General features: G+C 43.7%; 1 protein-coding gene across 1 annotated transcript; it reads left to right on the plus strand.

Moving 5' to 3' along the window:
• The first annotated feature begins 1,012 nt into the window (after nucleotides 1–1,012).
• Nucleotides 1,013–22,539, plus strand: meis2b (Meis homeobox 2b). The gene is made up of 13 exons (XM_077016313.1): nucleotides 1,013–1,579; nucleotides 1,738–1,982; nucleotides 2,537–2,678; nucleotides 2,899–2,949; nucleotides 3,299–3,349; nucleotides 3,482–3,625; nucleotides 5,394–5,508; nucleotides 10,767–10,906; nucleotides 18,760–18,836; nucleotides 19,874–19,932; nucleotides 20,012–20,101; nucleotides 20,252–20,331; nucleotides 21,325–22,539. The coding sequence occupies exons 1-12, from the start codon at nucleotides 1,562–1,564 to the stop codon at nucleotides 20,308–20,310; spliced, it is 1,191 nt and encodes a 396-aa protein (XP_076872428.1). The 5' UTR covers nucleotides 1,013–1,561; the 3' UTR covers nucleotides 20,311–20,331; nucleotides 21,325–22,539.
• Nucleotides 22,540–24,983: the final 2,444 nt, after the last annotated feature.

Here is a 24,983-nt window from a genome sequence, read left to right on the forward strand (position 1 = left end):
ATTTGCATGCGGGGCCAATAATTTGAAGTTTGGTGCATAAATAGTAGTAATTGTGTTGTTGTCTCGATAGGAGATGTTGGAAGTCTAGCTCACCTACATATGTCACGATTATACTGTCTAAGGCATTTAAAAGACCATCAGTCTTTGCTAAAATTATATGGCCTGTAGTTATATATGAACCTTAACCTTTCTCTGCGACATTTCGCTATATTTCACATTACTATTAAATACAGCGATTAAAATAAGAATAACATCCAAATTGAAGACAGTGCTATTAATTCCTATTGTTAACAAAATGAAGAAAAGAAATTAAGAAACGAAAAGAAATGTAATCAGTTTCCAGGAACATATGTACTTTTGTCTCAGCTTGCAAGTTTTCATATCAGACTAATGTATAATGAATATAATTCTAAATCTAAACTCATATGAAGACATGGCCGTGGGACTTATATCGGACATTTATCCTGGACACCCTATCTACCATTTTAACAAATGGTTTGATTCAAGGCAATAAATATTAAAGTCGTCGTTTGCTCTTATATGATCATGATAATGTTAATGGGAGAACAGGATAAAATGGGATAAAAATATATTTGAAGAAACTGGCGATACCTGATGTATTTTGGATAGGATTAAAAAAACCAAAGAACAAAACAAACTTGTTAGTTGCTTGGCTTTTTTAATGCAGATCAATTGAATGAATATATTTAGGTTCATTTGCATATATTGAAATGTATAGGCCTAATATTATTTTAAAAGCAGGCTTTATCATTATTTGAACAAAGTTATATTGTAATTCTGATTATTTTGGTCCAGTATTATGCGTCATGCGTGAGCCTCATCAAATGTGTTACGTCTTATGATTCAGTGCGTAAATTCAATTTTAGTGCAGTTAGAAAGAATCATTCCACCCGACGTCAAACTGTAACACATCGTGGTGCGTCATTCGTGTGTACGTACACACTGGTTTGACTGGTCTAGTCACTGCGCTCTTTCCCTCAGTGGCAACACCCCCCGCGATCTCCCGGGCTCAGTCATCTCCTCACGCTCACCAGGATCCATCCAGTCTGCTAGGCTGTCATCAAGACCCTCTGCCTCTGTGGGAAGAGATGTAAATAGTGATAACGAGAAGGATTGGACACGTTACGTTGCTTTGTAGATCCTGTGTTCAGACTAACGCAGGAGATAGGAAAAAATGAGAACCTTTCGGGTTTCAGAAGTCGTCTTACTTGAAGATACCTGGAAGAGGACAATCTTACAAGACTGACAGCTAGATAAACGGATGCACATTACTCCTAAACAACGTTTTTGTCGGTTTTATTTATAAAACATTGTGTTTCTTTTACGAGTTTGTTTGAAATAGAATTTTATTTTAAAATTGTGCAGTTAAACGAAGCTATCTCAAGTTAGGACATGCTCTATCAGATATACGGATTACGAGTCAGATCACTTAAACCGGATACTCAACGGAATTGAACTATTGAAACTACCTCCTCGTTAACTCCGGACACAAGTGGAACTTCCCATTATCTGGACATCTTTACATGATCAGAATCTGCACATGCTGATGGCGCAGAGGGTAAGCGGCACTGAGAACCGGCATTTATAAACACGCCTCATGACCAACTTAATCCCTCAATCTTTAACTGTAGCTCTTATCTTTAGTGCCCTGCTGCTCTGGTGTTTTTTTAACTTTGAAGTCAAGGCAGTAATAGCCTCTGTTCTTCTCTGGTGTAGTATGAAGACTTAGCCCACTACGGTGGCGGGATGGACGGGGTTGGGGTTCCGGCATCGATGTATGGAGACCCGCATGCTCCTCGGCCTTTGCCGCAAGTCCACCACTTGAACCATGGGCCACCTGCCCATACTAACCAGCACTACGGGGCCCACGCGCCGCCCAGTCTCGTGCCCAGCCTTGTACCTGGCGGCATGGGCTCTGCTGTCAACGATGCTCTTAAGAGAGATAAGGACCAAATTTACGGGTACGTTTAGAATGAATACGCTCGGACATTTCGAGCACTGTGGAAAATAATTTGGATTAAAACAAAAAACTGGATCACTATAAGTAACAAATAACGTAATAGACAATCGAAATGTGGCACATGGTGAACATGTAGCAATATATACATGGTGAACATGTAGCAATATATACATGGTGAACATGTAGTAATATATACATGGTGAACATGTAGTAATATATACATGGTGAGCATGTAGTAATATATACATGGTGAACATGTAGTAATATATACATGGTGAACATGTAGTAATATATACATGGTGAACATGTAGTAATATATACATGCCAGTCCTGATTATATAATTGTATAATTATAGGTAAATAATGTACAGCCTTTTAAAAACATCTCTCTGTAAATTAAGGTGAATAAAATAAAAAAAAAAAACACCCAGTGAGTCAATAAGCGTACGTGCGCATTGTAGCATTGCATAGTTGCACGAGCATCGAATTATGTTTGTTTATATGATTATTACAGATTAAATAGTCAGAAGATGTTTATGGATTTGGTGGTTGTAGGCACCCGCTATTTCCTTTGCTGGCGCTGGTTTTCGAGAAATGCGAGCTTGCCACATGTACGCCCCGAGAGCCTGGGGTCGCAGGCGGGGACGTGTGCTCCTCAGACTCCTTCAACGAGGACATTGCTGTCTTTGCCAAACAGGTGGTTGTCAAACAATTAATCATGTATCAAAGTCGATAACAAATCTGTTGATTTGCTTACATTGCATTTTTACTTTTTAATTGTTTGTTAATTTTTATTGGACTAATAATTTGTTGATGTGCTTGTTCAAAATAAACGAGAATTTTGAAGTCAATGAAGTCAAATGTATCTATCTATTTATATATGTACAAAATACTAAATAACGATTTTTCTTGATTAGATACGGGCAGAGAAACCATTATTTTCGTCAAATCCAGAGTTGGACAATTTGGTAAGTATAAAACTAAACTAAATCTCTCTTATGTGTCTGTCATAAAGTTCTAATACTAGCGCTGCTAATATGAGATGTTTTAGAGTAACTGAGTAGTGATGACACATACAGTGTGTGGAGAGCCTCAGATCAGCGGGGACGAGGGCAAACATCGGGGGGAGATTTTATATTTTCTGAAACACTAGGCAGGAAAAAATATGGGTTTTCTGGCTAAGCTCACTTCCTCGCTTGTTGTCTCCGCGGTGTCTTTTTTATCGAATATGATTTGCTTTGAACTAAATTGCCAATTTAGTTTAATAGTTTTTTTCTGATTCTCACAATCTTTTTGCTTTTGTTTATTTTTAACCAGATGATTCAGGCGATACAAGTATTACGATTTCATCTTTTGGAACTGGAAAAGGTATATTCGTGTAGTCTGTTGGATTTAACTACAACCCTAAATAAAATTAAATAAAATAGATATAATAAATTAAGAAGTCTATCAGTTTATTTTTTTATCATTTGCATCAATGTGGTATTTGTTCTTACACAGGTGCACGAGCTATGTGATAACTTTTGCCATCGATACATTAGTTGCCTGAAAGGAAAAATGCCCATTGATCTTGTAATTGAAGATCGGGACGGATGCAAGTCTGACTACGACGACCTGTCTGGATCGACAAATCTCGCCGATCACGTGAGTTTTCTTTGACTTTCACGTATGTTCATCTTCTGAACGTTGTCTAAGATTTTTTCGCGTCAATATATATATATATATATATATATATATATATATATATATATATATTTACAGCCAAATCAGTATGTTTAACCCTGGAAAAAAAAGAAAAATCAATCATTTTCTTTATTGCAGTGTTCATTTTGAAGAATGGAAACTGTTCATTTGAATGGTTCAGTGTGAGGTAATAGGTGATATTGTGTAATATATGCGTCTGTATTTTTGAATGAGCTTTGATGATGACGATGATGATGATGGTGATGAAGTGCAGGTTGTAGTCATTGTGGCAGGTAGGGTCAGGCTTTGTAGTCAACTCCTCTGTTAGCCCTAATGATCAGTGTTAAATTTGCACGTGAATACTTCATTGTCTTTGAACTGATTGGATTATTATTGTTGTGGGGGGGGGGGTCTTTGGTGACCCAGAAACCCATGGTGGGGGATTCAGAGGAGAAATTTTTGCCATCGCCCCCCACCCTAAATCATTTTCTACAATCCTCACAAACCTTTCTCCTCACAAACCTTCCTCTTTACAAACACACACATGCACACAGACAAACATACACTCATACAGATACACACACACTCATGCACACACACATACACAAGCTGTATCACCTCACCCAAATGTATTACCCTCTTCCTGGGTAAGCCGAGGAGAGGAAGAGACAGACACATTTGAAGTCTTGTTCTCAGATTATTAAGTGTTATAATCCACCTCAAATGCTAAAACATTCGTAGCTTCAGTCTGTGGCTTCTATCCACAAGATCACAAATTACAGTCCTGCCATTACTCTGAGAGACAGCTTTACTAAAACTTAATTAATGAAAAAACATAATTAAAGTATTAATATATTAATTAATGTATTAATATATGCAGAAAACACATCCTTCTCATCCATATATAGTAAGAATTTTAATTATGTTTCTTATGTACATGAATAATGATATAAAAGGACAGCAGACCTCTGAACAACCATGTATCCACCCCACCACCACTTAAACACACACGCACATGCACACGCAACCGCACACACACACACACACACACACACACACACACACACACACACACACACACACACACACACACACACACACACACACACACACACACACACACACACACACACAGTAACTGCTGTGCGTCCTAATGAGTAAACAGTGAAGAGTCTTATTCACACAGTTTTATTGTTCATTGGGCTTTTTCTAGGCCTGTTTAGAGCTCTCTGTCTGATCACCATCAGGCAAACAGCTGACGCTAAGAACATGAAGAGGCCAGGCAGGCATTTGTGTTCAGGCTGAGCTGTTTGAGTGCCTGGGCTCTGCATATAAAGAGACTACCCTGGTCACTGGCGTGTGTTCTGACAGCAACACGGCAGCTACCTCAGGAACTCCCCTGATCATTTTTCTTGCTCTTGTACTTCAATCTCTCCTGCTTTGTTTGGTTGTAGGTTTGGGGTTCTGCTTGTGTTTGTAATACTTTTGTTCATCTGACACAGGAAATATCTGGACAGGCAGAATGGTAACCTACATTATTTTGAGGTTTTCACTGAAAATGGACATTCAGAACACTCAGTAACATCAGTATTGATCGTGGCATCCTGTGCAACAAGCTGGCATTGATTTTGTGATGAAGCTCTAGCAGTTCCACTAATGTCTGACAGTTCTGCTAATGTGTTGTTTTTCGTCTCTCCCTGGTACTGACACTGGACTGGAATGGAACCAGAATCCAGCTTCCTGGAGAGATCTAGATGATGCCCACTCCACTCCGTCAGTGGGCACGCCGGGGCCGTCCAGCGGGGGCCACGCCTCTCAGAGCGGAGACAACAGCAGTGAACTCGGTAGGATCCCTCCACACACATTCTATAAGTCATTCTGTAAGGCTCTGCCTGCTTGGGTTCTACCATCATTAGAGTTAGTTCATTCTTTCTTAATCCACTAGCCATTGTTTGACTTTTGATTATTGTTCCCAACTTGGGGCATACAATAAACAATGGAGCAGCTAATTAGTGTTAATTAATAGTCAACCCAAATCTTCATGTGAAAACACAAAATAAAGGTACAATGCTGACATGTTAGAAATTTAGCTTGACTATATTTGTCCTACATTGTTTTTGTCTGTTTTGGTTTGTGTGATTTGGGGGTCACTTAGTGGCAAAAATGTATCTGAGCATATATTTCATATCTATGTATTATTCATATATACTATCTGCTTGGAAATGTAAATATATTAGTGGATTTTGTGTATTTTTTTCTAGTTGGTTGACTAAATGAGTTTCACTCTAATATACATTTGCCAGGACTCCTGCATTGCCTAGACTTCTATTCCCAAACTGTACTGGAACAGAGTGAGGTGTCATATTGGTGTGTGTGGTGTCTATTCAGTGATTTACTGGCTGAGGACTAAAATACCACCATTAGCTCATATATTTCCCAACTGCATTTCTTCCTTTCTTGAGGAAATGTGTTTATGGCATGTTTTTGTTACTGTGTGTAGCTAATGGTGTCAATAAGAAAAGCCTTTAAAACCTTCTTTGCCCCAGAGCCCATCAGGCATCAGTGGGTTGGCCACTGAAAAGAAGAATAGGAGGATACTTTGCAAGACAAGAGAACCTCCAAAAGAATGAAAGAAACTCCAACCACATAGATTTGTCTTTATCTTGCAGTTACAATACCAGAAAACACAACAGCAAAAATTCTTGAGCTAGCTTTACCTCTGAACCCCACACACTATCAGAACCCCACATTTCACTCTGAAACAGTGATATTCTGAGTATGGTTGTAATGCCTACAGTGCTTTAGCAAAACTACTAGTGTTTGTGTGTGTGTGTGTGTGTGTGTGTGTGTGTGTGTGTGTGTGTGTGTGTGTGTGTGTGTGTGAGCGCGTGCGTCTGTGTGAGTAAGGGGAAGAGCATGGGGTGTTTTTTTTCCCACCATGCTTTGTTAAAACAACAGCAGGGGATATCCAGGGTCTGTGGCCTTTTGACCCTGCAGAGAATGTTTTGAAGTATGGAGTGAGGGATCGTGGGTGTCACGCCATTAGCCAGCAGGGCCCAGGAGTACAGGCAGGGCACATCAGAGTCAGGGTGAAAGAGACCTGCTGCTCCCACTGCGCCCTAGTATTTGCCCGCTTTATCATGCAAGAAATGGGCAAAGCAAACACTCTTTTCCCTGAGAAAAGGCTAAGGGTCAATGAAAAGTCACTGCAGCCCATGTTCATGGGGTAGTGGACCCCTGCCAGCTCTCAGTGTTCCTTCTCCATCAGTGCTGTGTCCTCCTGCCAGTGCCCCTAGTCAGCACAGTGTATTTGCTGCACATGGGAGAGTGTTGGCAGTGGTGTGTCTTAGCCTGGTTTGATCCTGGGGGGCCCTGGGGGGCTGCTGTGTGCAGCCTGGAGGGCTGGAGTGACGTTAGGGCTGTAAAGCCTTGATTTTCCGAACCTGCTTGGCCTCAAGTGTTCTCTTGTGGGAACATCAATATGCCTCCGTACTGTAGCCCCTCACATCACTAGTGAGGGACAGAAGAGTGGGAAAGGGAGGAGGCCATTCATACAAGACAATCCCAAACATTCGAAAGCTTGCAGGGATGCTGGACCCAGGAATGTCCATCACAAAGGACAAATCTAAACAAAAGGATGCAGAAGGAAATTCCAGGCCTATGTGGTCTATGTGGTCTCTGTGGTCTGTGTGGCCTATGTGGTCTATGTGGTCTGTGTGGTCTGTGTGGTCTATGTGGTCTGTGTGGCCTGTGTGGTCTGTGTGGTCTATGTGGTCTGTGTGGCCTATGTGGTCTATGTGGTCTGTGTGGTCTATGTGGTCTGTGTGGCCTATGTGGTCTATGTGGTCTGTGTGGTCTATGTGGTCTATGTGGTCTATGTGGTCTGTGTGGTCTATGTGGTCTGTGTGGTCTATGTGGTCTGTGTGGTCTGTGTGGTCTGTGTGGTCTCTGTGGTCTGTGTGGTCTATGTGGTCTGTGTGGTCTCTGTGGTCTGTGTGGTCTATGTGGTCTATGTGGTCTATGTGGTCTGTGTGGTCTATGTGGCCTATGTGGTCTATGTGGTCTGTGTGGTCTATGTGGTCTATGCGGCCACAATCTGAATGTCTATGTGGTCTGTGTGGTCTATGCGGTCTATGCGGTCTGTGTGGTCTATGTGGTCTGTGTGGTCTGTGTGGTCTATGTGGTCTGTGTGGTCTATGTGGTCTGTGTGGTCTAAGCGGTCTATGTGGTCTCTGTGGTCTATGTGGTCTATGTGGTCTCTGTACCCCTCAGTGACTGCAGAAGCTGTACAGCAGGATGTTTGGATCTTTGTTTTTAAACAAAGCTAGATACTCACCACTGTTCAGATAATCAATAGTTAGTCATTAGCTTAATCTACCAATAATGGTATAAAGTGTTGTCTAGACCATTTATTTAAACTTTCCTAAAAACTTTAATGAATGTATTTATGAGAATTTACCCTCAGAGCTCCCATGCTTGCTAGCATCACAGCCACCTGGGAAAAATAACCTGAACCTTCAGGATACATGTAATCAATATGTAATCAATATGCTTTAAGGGAAACGATTAGTGAGAAAAAATGCATTTGCTGCGCTCAGTCAGTAAGTGCTGTGCTACGTCAGAGCTGTGCTAAGTCAGAGCTGTGCTACGTCAGAGCTGTGCTAAGTCAGAGCTGTGCTAAGTCAGAGATGTGCTAAGTCAGAGCTGTGCTAAGTCAGGGTTGTGCTCAATAATTATCCAGGCTGTTGCACTAGAGAGTGTGAATCATGGCTAGCATTAAGAAGTACAGCCAGTGATAGATTGAGGTCGTGACAAGCTCATTAGGCAAGCAAACAGGATTTATTCTGTGATGCGTGCAGGGTGGTGCTTATCAGCCTCCACTAGTGCCACTGCCCTTCGTATTTGGGACACAAATCTATCTCCATCCATCTCCATCCATCTTCAGCTCATCTTTATGTCTGCTAAAGATTATTGTGAGAACGTTAGGTCCTGCTTGCTCTTAGGTCCTGCTTGCTCTTTGTTGCAACAGGTATGTCAACGTGACACAACTGCATCACAGACCACTGCAAATGTACAAAAACTTACAACATCAATTCACATTCTCTCAGATCATGAGCATGAGAAGAACAGTGCAGTAGAAAAATGGGAGAGCGGGGTACGTGCAGGCAGGCAGCCACTGCTCTGTATCTTAAGGTGCTGTGTTTCCTCCAGACACCCCGAGGGCATCCCGCAGCCTTCCCCGCGGCTGCAGTGGCCCCCCTCTGTGCTGCACGTGCTGACCACAGGCCGGCGGGCTGGGCAGAGCTCTCCGACACTCAAGCCTTTAAACCCAGCACTGTCACACAGGCTGCACAGAGCCAGTTGCCAGGGAACAGTCAGAAGCGATTAGCGTTGGTGGGGATCTGCCCTGCGGCCTTCCCTTTCTGGAGCAGCAGGGAAAAAATGAGGGTAGGGGGGCAGAGGGAGTCTTCCTTAGACGTAATGAGGTTCTTTCATTCTCTTGCCTTTTTTCTTTGTTTCTTTTATCTTTCATTTTCTTTCTCTTTCTTTTCCTTTCAAATTTGCATTGTGTTCTCTCTTTCATCCTTCATGTCTACTTCTTTTTTTGTTTTTAATGATTTTCTCATTCATTTTATAGAGTTATCGCTTGAATTTCTAAAATGCAAAAATAGTAACAAATCAATAATTTAATGACCCTAAGTCACAGTTGTAAGGGTCAATAGTATTGATTATCCTCGTCAGATTATTTTTCACATAGTGTTTTAAGAAACACTTGTGAATCACTGTACATCACTGTAGTTTGTTTGAAATGTCATTTTACAAATGTGTTGGTGAAGAAAATCTAAAGTCAAAGAACAAACAAAAACTTTTCTCTAACAAGCCCTAGACAGACACACCATTGCTCTGTCCTGCACTTGCATAATGCCATGAGTCAGGCCTCTGTCCACCCCCCGCGGGTCCCACAATCTGAATGTCATTATTCATTAGCTGAAATATTTATGCATGAATTTGGAGAATATAGGCTGCTTTGATTGATGCATCTCCAAAAACAAGGAGACACGGCAGGGCGAGTCTTAAGAAAAGTCGGGTTCCTGTCCCGCCTCGGGGGAGGAGTCCCTTAGATACATTATTCACATACCCTCCAGGCAGGCTTTCAAGGCATCTCTGCCCTCAGGCCAAGAAAAATAAGCATGGCTGTTAAAAGTGAATCATCTCTGCTGATACACAACTAATAGAGGAAGGATAGAGGGAGTGAAGAAAAGAGGAAAAGAAGGAGAGTGGTAGAGTGAAAGAAAAAGTGGGAGAAGGAGGTATAGGGTGGGGGGGGTAACAAGGTGAAGGACTGTTCCTGTAAACCAGGACTCAGCCTCCAAGCTCAAGCCTAAGACTGAGGGATTAAAATAATCTAAATGGTAACAAAATAATCACAATGAAAAGTCAAACACAGTTTGGACTATATGATAAAAAGTAATAAGACCATACAGTGCATGTCTAATTTCTTAATCAAATCAACTGGACATAGTTTGTCTCTATAGACTATGTCAGGTTTATATACATCTACTTATTGATATAAATATTAGGTTCTGGAACCAAGTAAACTGACTGTCAACTTTTGAGCACTATTTAATATTTCTGTTATTTACATATCCTCATTATCTATGCTCTTATTTACATATCCTCATTACCAATGCACTTATTTACATGTCCTCATTATCTATTCTGTTCTTCTGTTTTGTTACCTTCACATACCTGCTGCAGCTACACCGATCAGAAATTCCCTTTGCTGTGTCAAATTCTCATTCGAATATCCAGCGTGCTTTGTCAAGCATGGAAATGGGACGTTCCTTATTCCATGTCAAAACTAGAGCTCACATTGAATTAATGGTTCTGGAGTTTGTGTTGTACTTTACTGATCTGAGTGAGGCACCAGAGAATGAGACAGAACAAGAGGAACAAAACAGTCTAAGCACTGTTGATGTTGTGTAGCTTTCATGTTTGAGGTTCAGTTGGAATAGTTTACTAAAACCTCACTTAAAAACCTCGTAATTGTTTTCACTCTTCTTTTTCTCACTCTCTCATGTCCTTTCTGTCTTTCATTTAGGAGATGGCCTAGAGAACAATTTAGCGTCTCCGGGAACAGGTGACGAGGACGATCCTGACAAGAAACGGCAGAAGAAGCGAGGGATTTTTCCCAAAGTGGCGACAAACATCATGCGTGCGTGGCTCTTCCAGCACCTCACAGTATGTGGAGCACCACCAACACCACCACCACCAACACCAACACCACCACCAACACCAACACCAACACCACCACCACCACCACCATCACCACCACCACCAACACCACCACATCCACCACCACCATCACCAACACCACCACCAACACCACATCCACCACCACCATCAACACCACCATCACCACCACCATCACCACCATCACCATCCACCACCACCACATCCACCACGACCACCACCACCACCAACACCACCACCACATCCACCACCAACACCACCACCACATCCACCAACACCACCACATCCACCACCACCACCACCACCACCACCACCATCACCAACACCACCACCAACACCACCACCACCACATCCACCACCACCAACACCACCACCACCACCATCACGACCACCACCACCAACACCACCAACACCACCACCACCACCAACACCACCACCACATCCACCACCAACACCATCACCACCACCACCAACACCACCACCACATCCACCAACACCAACACCACCACCACCACCATCACGACCACCACCACCACCACCAACACCACCACCACCACCAACACCACCACCACATCCACCACCACCACCAACACCACCACCACATCCACCACCACCACCTCCACCATCACCACCACCAGCAACACCACCACCACATCCACCACCACCAACACCAACACCACCACCACATCCACCACATCCACCACCACCACCACCACATCCACCCCATCCACCACCACCACCAACACCACCAACACCACCAACACCACCACCACATCCACCACCACCACCAACACCACCACCACATCCACCACCACCACCACCACCACCAACACCACCACCACCACCACCACATCCACCACCACCACCAACACCACCATCATCACCACCACCACCACCAACACCACCACCACATCCACATCCACCACCACCACCACATCCAACACCACCACCATCACCACCACCACCAACACCACCACCACATCCACCACCACCAACACCACCACCACCACATCCACCACCACCACCACCATCACCACCACCACCACCACCACATCCACCACCACCACCACCATCACCACCACCACCACCATCACCACCACACCACCACCACCATCACCACATCCACCACCACCAACACCACCACCACCATCACCACATCCACCATCACCAACACCACCACCACCACCACATCCACCACCACCATCATCACCACCATCACCACCACCATCACCACCATCACCACCACCATCACCACCATCACCACATCCACCACCACCAACACCACCACCACCATCACCACATCCACCATCACCACATCCACCATCACCAACACCACCACCACCACCACATCCACCACCACCATCATCACCACCATCACCACCACCATCACGACCATCACCACCACCATCACCACCACCACCACCACAAACACCACCACCACCAACACCACCACCATCACATCCACCACCACCACATCCACCAACACCACCACCACCATCACATCCACCATCACCACCACCACCACCATCACCACCACACCACCACCACCATCACCACATCCACCACCACCATCACCACCAACACCATCCACCACCACCACATCCACCACCACCAACACCACCACCACCAACACCACCACCATCACATCCACCACCACCACATCCACCAACACCACCACCACCACCACATCCACCACCACCACATCCACCACCACCAACACCACCACCACCAACACCACCACCATCACATCCACCACCACCACATCCACCAACACCACCACCACCATCACATCCACCACCACCACCATCACCACCACCACCACCATCACCACCACACCACCACCACCATCACCACATCCACCACCACCAACACCACCACCATCACCACCATCACCATCCACCACCACCACATCCACCACCACCACCACCAACACCACCACTACCACCACATCCACCACCACCACCATCACCACCAACACCACCACCACATCCACCACCACCACCACCATCACCACCACCACCACCAACAACACCAACACCACCACCATCACCACCACCACCACCATCACCACCACACCACCACCACCATCACCACATCCACCACCACCAACACCACCATCACCACATCCACCATCACCAACACCACCACCACCACCACATCCACCACCACCATCATCACCACCATCACCACCACCATCACCACCATCACCATCCACCACCACCACAAACACCACCACCACCAACACCACCACCATCACATCCACCACCACCACATCCACCACCACCACCACCACCATCACATCCACCACCACCATCACCACCACCACCACCATCACCACCACACCACCACCACCATCACCACATCCACCACCACCAACACCACCACATCCACCACCACCACCATCATCACCACCATCACCATCCACCACCACCACATCCACCACCACCACCACCACAAACACCACCACCACCAACACCACCACCATCACATCCACCACCACCACATCCACCAACACAACCACCACCAACACATCCACCACCACCACATCCACCAACACCACCACCACCATCACATCCACCACCAACACCACCATCACCACCAACACCACCACCACCATCACCACCAACACCACCACCACAACACCACATCCACCACCACCACATCCACCACCATCACCACCAACACCACCACCACCACCACATCCACCACCACCACCACCACATCCACCACCACCACATCCACCAACACCACCACCACCATCACATCCACCACCAACACCACCACCACATCCACCACCACCACCATCACCACCACCACCATTACCACCATCACCACCACATCCACCACCACCATCGCCACCACCACCACCATCAACACCATCATCACCACCACCACATCCACCACCATCACCACCAACACCACCATCACCAACACCACCATCACCATCACCACCAACACCACCACCACCATCACCACCAACACCACCATCACCACCATCACCACCACCACCAACACCACCACCACCATCACCACCAACACCACCATCACCACCATCACCACCAACACCACCATCACCACCACCACCACCAACACTACCATCACCACCACCACCAACACCACCATCACCATCACCACCACCAACACCACCATCACCACCACCACCACCATCACCACCACCACCACTACCATCACCACCACCAACACCACCATCACCAACACCACAACACCATCACCACCAACACCACCATCACCACCACCAACACCACCATCACCAACACCACAACACCATCACCACCACCGCAACACCATCACCACTACCAACATCACCAACACCACCACCATTACCACCACCACCACAACACCACCATCACCACCACACCATCACCACCACCACCACCAACACCATCACCACCACCACCATCACCAACACCACCACCATCACCACCACCACCACACCACCACCACCACCATCACCAATACCACCATCACCACCACCACAACACCACAACACCACCATCACCACCACCACCACCACCACTACCACCACCATCACCACCACCACCACAACACCACCATCACCACAACACCACCACCATCACCACCATCACCACCACCACCATCACCACCACCAACACCACCACCATCACCACCACCATCACCACATCCACCACCACCATCATCACCACCATCACCACCATCACCACCACCACCACCATCACCACCATCACCATCCACCACCACCACCACCACCACAAACACCACCACCACCAACACCACCACCATCTCATCCACCACCACCACATCCACCAACACCACCACCACCATCACATCCACCACCAACACATTCACCACCACCACATCCACCAACACCACCACCACCATCACAACCACCACCACCACATCCACCACCACCATCAACACCACCACATCCACCAACACCACCACCACCACCACATCCACCACCACCACATCCACCAACACCACCACCACCATCACATCCACCACCAACACCACCACCACCATCACATCCACCACCAACACCACCACCACATCCACCATCACCATCATCACCACCACATCCACCACCACCATCACCACCACCACATCCACCACCACCACCATCACCACCAACACCACCATCACCAACACCACCATCACCATCACCACCATCACCAACACCACCATCACCACCAACACCACCATCACCATCACCACCAACACCACCATCACCACCATCACCATCACAACCAACACCACCATCACCACCACCACCAACACCACCATCACCATCACCACCACCAACACCACCATCACCATCACCATCACCACCATCACCATCACCACCACCATCACCACCACCACCACCACCACTACCATCACCACCATCAACACCATCAACACCACCATCACCAACACCACAACACCATCACCACCACCACCACCAACACCACCATCACCACCACCAACACCACCATCACCAACACCACAACACCATCACCACCACCGCAACACCATCACCACTACCAACATCACCAACACCACCACCATTACCACCACCATCACCAACACCACCACCATCACCACCACCAACACCACCATCACCACCACCACCACCACAACACCACAACACCACCACAACACCACAACACCACCACCACCACCACCACCACTACCATCACCACCACCACCATCACCACCACCACCACCATCACCACCAACACCACCACCATCACCACCCCCAACACCACCAACATCACCACCACCACCATCACCACCACCACCACCATCACCACCAACACCACCACCATCACCACCCCCAACACCACCAACATCACCACCATCACCACCACCACCACCACCACCACAACACCAACACCACCACCACCATCACCACCAACACCACCATCACCAACACCACCACCACAACCAACACCACCACATCCACCACCACCACATCCACCACCATCACCATCACCACCACCACCTACACCACCCCCACCACCACCACACCACCATTACCACCATCACCACCACCATCACCACCACCACCACGACCACCACCATCACCACCACCACCACCACCACCACCACAACCACCAACACCACCACCATCACCATCATCACCACCACCACCACCACCATCACCACCACCACCACCACTAGTTTTAAAGTCATGCTAAAACATTACAATACTTATTCAGTATTCCAATCTTAAGGACACATTATAAATAGTTAATACTGAAGTAAAACAAGACAATTATGTTTTGTGTGCAGAGTGCTAAATAGTATGTAGTTTTAGGGGGAGGTTCTGAAAGTAATAAAATCTTATCTGTCAGGAATGTATTATAATGCTGAAGTAACTGTGAACAATAAAATAATATTGATGCTTTCTATGCTATAATCTACACTGATAAAGACTAAGACTTGACATATAGACATTGACCTTAGAAGCAATACATGCTATTATGTGCCTTTGATTTTAAAATGTATTTCTGCTGCAAGATATCCTTTACTACAGATATCTTCTGCTATTCCACATACCGCTTTGTCAGCCATAGTTGTATTTATCCAAGCTACAAAAACATGTAGCTTCATCCAGAATAGTTCAATCTTTTACACAGCTAATAGTCATGACAGTATATTAGGCTTATATTATACAAAATTAGGTACAAAAGCGCCTCTGCACAATCTTACCTTACAAGTCTTACCTATCTTACAACTTGAACTCCATCTCCGCTAATTAACTAAGTTCACCGCACCATAGTAAGTATATACCACTGCCTGAACTTATGTTTGAGAGCATTCTGAACAGCCTTGTCAGTTAAATAAAGGTTGCAATCATTTACTCAAATGCCATCACTTTAATTTGTCAAAGCAGTCATCACTGGCTGGTTTGGTCATTCAGATCCTCACAATTATCAAACAGTGGGAGTGGCCAAGCATGATGTCATGTCAGAGGTACCCTAAATGGAATGTGTTAACATCAGATATTTCATTCACAGCAACATGCCAATGAAATATATGGAATTATGTAAATCTTTTCTAGAAATATTTCACTGGGAGTATGGTAGATGCCCCATTAGCTCTGCTTTCTGTGTCTATGCTATGTTGAAGTATCGAATTCCACAGGTTCATACGGAGCTGGCAGGGATCCCTCTACAGGGATGAAACAGGCTTCAAAAGAAGCCATGATGTAGCTATGATGTAGTTATTCAGGCCAGTTGCCTGATAGGTGTACAGCCTAGCAAGCCTGACAGATTCTGCTCTCCCTCACAATCTGTTTCCTGTTCCTTTGTTCTGTTTCTGTTGTTTTATTCTTTAGTTGTTTTGCCAGGCCCAAAGTAAGCTTTAATCTGTCTGCTTTGTATTACCTTTTACAGATTGAACAACGCATAATTGAATTATTCCCTCTCTACTCACCAGCACCTTTTCAAACCAATTTGTTAAGCAGGAGGGTTTCCTGTTTCAGGATGTTCTACCCCCCAAATTCTTGGGTGTTAAGGGGAATTCTGCCCTATGAAAGGTCTCCAGCGCAACACTCCGGTGCTCGTGCGTTCATCTGGCTCTAACGGAGAATGAAAAGGAGCTACATTACGTTTTGTTTAGCTCCACTTCACATATGGGGGTGTGAGCTTTGGATATTAAGGAACTCTTACCCTAGCCTACATCTTCTTTGACCTATTCAAGATATATGCTCCACTCAATAAACAAGTCAAAATCAACAGAGGACAGAGTAAATTGCTTTAACTGTTATATTCATTGGGAATATGTTGGCAGCCTCTTTTTTGAGGAACATGAGGAACAGAAAGATTCTCTCATTAGACGTGAGGGTAATTAATGCAAATATGACATTACAATCCTAAACAGGAGAGCCTAGGAACAGAGGAGATAGTAGCTGGACAGGTCTGTTTGGCATGTTGAATCGGTGAAGCTAATGTCTCACAAATGTCAGAAAGTGCACAGGTGCCAGCTCAGTGATAAAGGGTTGGATGTGTCACTGAGTTGTGTGTGTGTGTGTGTGTGTGTGTGTGTGTGTGTGTGTGTGTGTGTGTGTGTGTGTGTGTGTTTGTGTGTGTGTGTGTGTGTGTGTGTGTGTGTGTGTGTGTGTGTAGTGTAGTGTGTGTCTACAAACTGGGTGAATGGTGTATCCTTTACCAAGCTCCACGGATATAGCTTACTGGAGTGATGGTACCAACATGGGCACACACATATACACACTTGAACACATAAGGTCTCTGCACTCTCAGCCTGCCATCTGCTGCCCTGCTGCCATTCTCACAGGCTCAGAATCAGGGGCCATCAGGGGCCAGCTGGGGCCAAGACCCTTTCACACTCACACAAAGCCCTCTATTGTGTCCCTTTCAAATCCACAGTCATTTGTCAAGTAATGTTAAGTAATGTCGTATAATGTCAAACAATACTGCACGCTGTGGGCTAAGGGGGATTATGGACAACTCTGTGTATGAGAGTAGAAGGAAGTCACATTGACTGATACAATTTCCTGACTTATTTGCCTGATTAAATGTAAAGGTATTGTTGGTGGCAGTGAACTACCTGCATCTGTTAATGCTGAATGCTTTTCTTTAAGGTAATTTTGATTCGTGTATCCTGATATTCACCTGCACCAGCAAGAATACAGAGAGAAATTGTTGTATTACTTTCACTTTTAGTTGAACATTTATATAAGCGAGTTTGGTTTTATTTAAATAAATAATATGCAAGCCCAATTTTTGCTGACTAACTATATAAATATATCTGAGAACTGTTTCTATTTTAAATCTCCACACTTTATGTATGTACTTTCTCTCTCTCTCTCTCTCTCTCTCCCTCTTTCTCTTCAGCATCCATACCCTTCAGAAGAGCAAAAAAAGCAGCTAGCTCAGGACACAGGCCTCACCATTTTACAAGTGAATAACTGGTGAGCCATGTCTGTTCTCCACTCTCTGTTCTCTCTTCAGACTGACTGCAGTCAGGAATACGAGAGGAGTAACTCCTCTGGTCAGATCTGTAATGAAGGTTCATAGTGCTGTAATCAGATAGCAACAACATAGAGTGAAAGGCAGTGGTGATGGTGGCCAGTATGGATTCAGAGGCAAGATAAATGTGCAAAATTAATATAAACCTTTTAGGACTGATTTAAAGATGGCTTTTAAAATCCTCATTGAAATCCCTGTTAGCTGCTTTGTAAGATTATTGGTCTAAGATGCTTAGGCTTTAGGAAGAAGCTGGATGAAGTCAGTATTTGGGGATATGCAGTAGCTCATCTGCAGCACCCAGACTAAAGCTGTTTGGTGAAGGACTATTATACATGTATTTATCACATTCTACATTAACATATGAACTGTAGCTTGTTGGCAGATTGTGTTGTGTGGAACAGAGGTTTGGATGAGAGACTGTGAGTGTGGATTTAACTGCATTACTGCTCGTGTGTCCCCAAGTGCAAAAAATACTATTGTTTCACTTTTTGTTATGAATAGCTGACATGTATTAGCATGCTATGGACAGTTTGTATCACTACTACTGGCTACAGAGCCACACACACAGCTATGCTTTTTTTGAAGTCAGAATTGTTTACGTTATACAATATTACATTTCTGAGAGTGATATGATGTTGAAGAAATTCTTAACTCTGGAGGGCAAAAAAGTGCCATAGAGATTAGGTTTTTGAAAAATGGGTACCTTAGATCAATGTTGTATAATTACAGTTTTATTTCAAGTTCTGCATTTGTACAAAGTAATAATTGATATGAACCCCATGAAAGAAGTTGCAGTCAGTTAGAATGCAATTTTAGGCTGTGTTAACTTGAAATTAGGACCCAATTTCAATGAATCAGCCATTTCAAGGACCTTTGTGTTCCTTATACGTATCTAGAATAAAACTTTTTTACAAATGAAGGTCATATTATACTATTATTATTATTAAATTAAATGTTTGTTTGTTTTCGTTCCTACCAGGTTTATCAATGCTAGGCGTAGGATCGTGCAGCCCATGATAGACCAATCAAACCGAGCAGGTAACCCTCACGTTTGGTGTCAAGGACCTCTGAACTCGAGGCCACGTCACGTTTTACATCATCTTCCTTTACTGTCTAGTGAGCCAAGGAACTGCCTACAGCCCTGATGGGCAGCCAATGGGAGGCTTTGTTTTGGACAGCCAGCAGCACATGGGCCTCCGACCTGCAGGTGTGTGAAACTACAATAAGTTAAAGAACAACACTCAGATGTGTTAGACTGCATTGATTATCTCTGTACTTTCTACATGCATAGTAGATATTTATCACAGGTAGGAAAGGCCTGGAGGTGCTGAAAGTGTTTCTGTATTTGCTCTGGCAGGTCCAATGGGTGGCATGGGCATGAACATGGGCATGGATGGCCAGTGGCACTACATGTAACCCCCTCCAGAGACGTTGTAGGTATGTGGCGTTCCTCTCCTCTATTCTGCTGCTTCTCTCCCACTCTCCCTGGCAGGAAAACCTGATTAAGGAATGGGTCTGATTAAGGAATGGGTCTGATATTCCCCTGCTCATCCTGCTGCCCCAATGCTCTCCATGCTGTTGTCACCGACACTCCACAAATCAAGATGTATGGGGGGCCGTAGGCAGTGGGCAGGGCCAGCTTTATTTAATACCCACACTCTGGCAGCCAACGAGCCACACTCTAATGACACTTACCTTGATTAATAGAGCTCTTTATATGGAAATAAGCACCCCATCCCAAGACCCAATCACAACAGGGAAATCATACCCCCACAGACCCTCTCCCCCAGGAACAGACCCCAGTGTGATCTAATGGAGAGCGGGGAGAGACGATGCATGCACACTCCTGCAAACACACACACACACACACACACACACACACGCACAGTGCCTGCTACTGCTAGCTCAACGTAGACAAACGGAAACTAAATCATTTCCACACTATTTAATCGGGCCATTTTTTGTAATTGAATTATCATAGCTTCAATCAAAGGGATGTTTCTCCATTCTTAATCTGGTCTGCAGCAACACCATATGCTGATCAATGCAACAATTATAGTGCTACATTAACAGTCTTTTTTATGATAATGTGGATGTCTGCACTGGGCCAAGATACAACAATATGCGCAAACCGTAGAAAACTGCACAGTATAAAACCTCCATGTTTAATTATTGTAACAACTAAAGCCTTAAATGTTGAGTGTTAAACTCAAAAACTGTTCAGTTGTGCATTTACACTTATATAAGCACTGTAGACGAAAACTCAGTGACACATTGCTGGGTAATGTTCAGCTGAACATTTTTATGAACATAAATTTGGTCAACCACTGATTAACCCCTTTAAAAATATCAACTTAAAATTACTTTGAAATCTTTTACCAACGTGCCCCTGAATTTGTGTGTCTAATTACTCTTCCATGTTTCCCTCAGGTCATAATGGCAGTTGGGAAACTCCAGAACTATCAACACAATGTTTGAGACCAACATGCAACATCATCTCCTCAACTCCATCAGATAAAACACACACACACACACACACACACACACACACACACACACACACACACACACACACACACACACACACACACACACACACACACACACACACACACACACACACCACTTGTACACTATACTATGCCTGGTGATCTGTGGGATTTATAGGCCCAACTGCCCTCTCGCACTGGCCTGGTGAAGCTTCAAGAGCTTCCCAACGGAACAGCCTGGTGAACCTGGAGTGCCAGAACAGGACAGAACAGGACAGAACAGGACAGGAGCCAAAACATGATTGTCTGTTTGTAATGGGAGTTACTTTTTTATTACTATTTATTAATTTGCTTTTTCTAGCATGAAGACATGAACATATGGACATATGGACTTTTCTTAAATTAGTAAGGGTCCCAAACTCAGACACACTTACTTACACACACACAAACACACACACACACACACACACACACACACACACACACACACACACACACACACACACACACACACACACACATATACACGAGAACCTTGCACAATTACATACACCAAAACCAGTTCATCTTCAGCAAGCCATTGTTTTGCATGGTCATTTGTGGAGGACGATGGCTCTGAGCAGTGGAGCGTGTTTTGGTTAGTCATGTTTCTCATGATCATGCCCCATCAGTGTTTGACTTCTTAACATTAGATTTTAGAGGGTCAGTTCTGCTTCAATGGTGCAGTTCTGACTGTAGAAGAACTGAGTGTGAGGGAGAGTATGTCACTCACTGGAAAAAACCAACTCACTGTGGCAACTCTGCACTGAAACAAGTATTGAAACTCGCCGTTATGAAGACCCTTTAGTAAGCACCTTCAGCTCAGAAGTAAAAATGCTAGAAAAAGGCTGAATATGTCTTTGAATAATTACTGTATGACCATCAAAGGTGTTTCAATGTACAGAATTATGTAATGTAAATTTTACTTTAATATGCATAGGCCTAAACGTAAAAAAAATTCTAAATCAAAAGAAGTAAAAAGCCGTGATGTTACTTTTTTTAGTCAGTTCTCGCTCTTAGTTTTGTCAATTATATGTGTGTCTTTGTACATTTATGCTGAGTGCCCCACTCTGTCTACAGAATTTCATTTTTAAAAAGCATATGGTATTTCTACACAGACAAGACCCAAATTCTTGTAATAAATATTTCATTTTCAAAATGCTTAATTGTTTTTTTTATTGTGAACTTTTTTACTGATTGGGAACGATTATTGTTCAGCGTCATTTTACTTTCCAAGAATATGAAATTCACTGCAATAGCCTACCTATATTAACCATAATTTCTGTTTCATTCAGGGTCATTTAAAAATAAAATCTTTAAACACCTTTAAAATGTTTGCAAAAGAAAAACATTTCATATTTAAATATTTATATGATGGAATAAATATAATGGCAAATTATTTATTTCCAGGGAAAAGAAAAAAGCAGTGGAATAAAATTATGACAGATGGCAAACAGGCGTGATTTCCACTAAATTTATGCAGTTTGAAAAAATTTACACTTGCATTATGACAAAACATTTTGTTTTGTCAGATTATATATATATAGGCCTATTCTCTTATATACTCTATTTTGAGTTTTGAGAATTTATTTATGTCTTCTGTCCTTGCCATTTCCCTCATATTTCGAGTCCCGATTGCTTTACTTGTACTAGGGGTGTCGGGCGAGGGGAAATGCCGTGCTGGATGATCATTTATCATTGTCATCTGCTTAACGATCTTCGCGGCGCCATTGACGAGGAGAATTACATCAGCGCAAAAATAGACGCCTATAGGCACAAAACCAAACCAAAACCCACCAAACCCACAGGAAAAATACTGCTCTTGCATGTATTATGCAGTTATTCAATATTAGTATTCCTTTATTTCCTTTATCTCTCAGCATTACTGTTGTATAAAATTTGTGTGTACATTTTACATAATGTAGTCTGTAGGTCCATTTATTTATATGGATCACCTTTTCTTTTCGTTGCCGTTATTGCGGAATATATATTACGTGGGCACATATCATTTTTCATTTCCAATATAGTCATGTAGAGATTAAATGTGTCAATGGTATTTTTTATGTTTATATAGCTAATGATCGATCCAATGAATTTTCGTTTAAGGAATCATTTAATAAAACGCTAGTTGATATACAGCTATTCCAGAAAACCCAGAAGAGAGAAATGGTGAGTAATGGTGAATTAGCGAATCATGTCTGGTTCTTAATTCTCTTTGTTTTGTTTGTTTTCATTTTATATGTTTTTATTATTTCGCAGTATTTTCAGGAGATCAAGAAATCATAAATAAAGCTAAGGGACCATGATTACAAATAGTCTGAATAATGCAGACAATGCATTTTTGTGGATGTTATGGTGTTTATCTGTCCGAGAACAGGCAGCGATGAGACAGAAAACAGACTATGCAGTGTGGCTTTACTATAGGCTATATAAGCATACACGGAAACACACAGGCAAACAAGTGCATATTCAATGAAATATGGGGTCACACGTACAGAAATCAACGTTGCGTAGTACAGAGCAGTCCAGCCATTAGAACAGAAAATATTAAGGTTATTTGGGGATATCATTACGTTATTTATTATAGAAATAGCCAGTGTGCGTGCGTATATATAGCAACAAATATTTTAGCCGGTTATAACAAAAAAGACCAGATCACCTTGTGACTTAGTTTTAGTGAGGTACTTTATATATATATATATATATATATATATATATATATATATATATATATATATATATATATATATATATATATATATATAATTATTGATTTGAGCTTCTGTTTTAATCTGTCACATTGACAATACAGATACTACAGCACATCAAGTAAGATAGCAACAATAACTGACAACTAATATTAAATATGAGTACAGTACTGTAACTTTAACAACTGATAAAAACTTTAATTATAGTTTAATTGAATGAATAACATAAATCACTTAAATCAGAATTGTCAAACGTAATTTCCACTGTGTATTTTTGCTTTCTCCGAGCAGACATGTTGAAAGACTTAGCTATGTGAGGATGTGTTTATCCATGAGGTGCAGACTAGCCCAGCATGGCTGATGTGGAAGTCCAGGTCTCAGAAAACTGTCCAGTGAGGATTCTCCTCAGCGTTATTTACAGCCATGCGTGTGCCAGCGGAGCAGAGGTCAAAGTTGAAGTATGGGTCAGTGGAATGGCACTGGGCTGTTGTAAGCTCCATGCATTCTCACTCCACGAACCCTTTTCCTATGGAGCAGCTCATTTGATGTTGTGCTGAAGCAATGTGTTGTTATGTTATAGATAAACACCACACAGAGGAGCCTATAAAAATACTCTAGCTGACACCCAGAGTTCACCACGTGGATAAACTATTTTTACCTTTATACTGATCACATGCCACCCTCAACTCCTTCACTATGCAAACACGTCACATTGAGCGACATGGTGCATGTGTGTTTCCAGCAATGGATTTGGGGTAGATTTACAATTGTGTTTAGATCAGAAGGAAGATGATTCAGAGTGTCGTGCAGACACATGGAGCTTCAGCTTCAGACTCAAAGTGACACATGTCAG

Source organism: Brachyhypopomus gauderio, chromosome 9, assembly GCF_052324685.1.
Source record: "Brachyhypopomus gauderio isolate BG-103 chromosome 9, BGAUD_0.2, whole genome shotgun sequence".
Classification (NCBI taxonomy): Eukaryota; Metazoa; Chordata; class Actinopteri; order Gymnotiformes; family Hypopomidae; genus Brachyhypopomus; species Brachyhypopomus gauderio.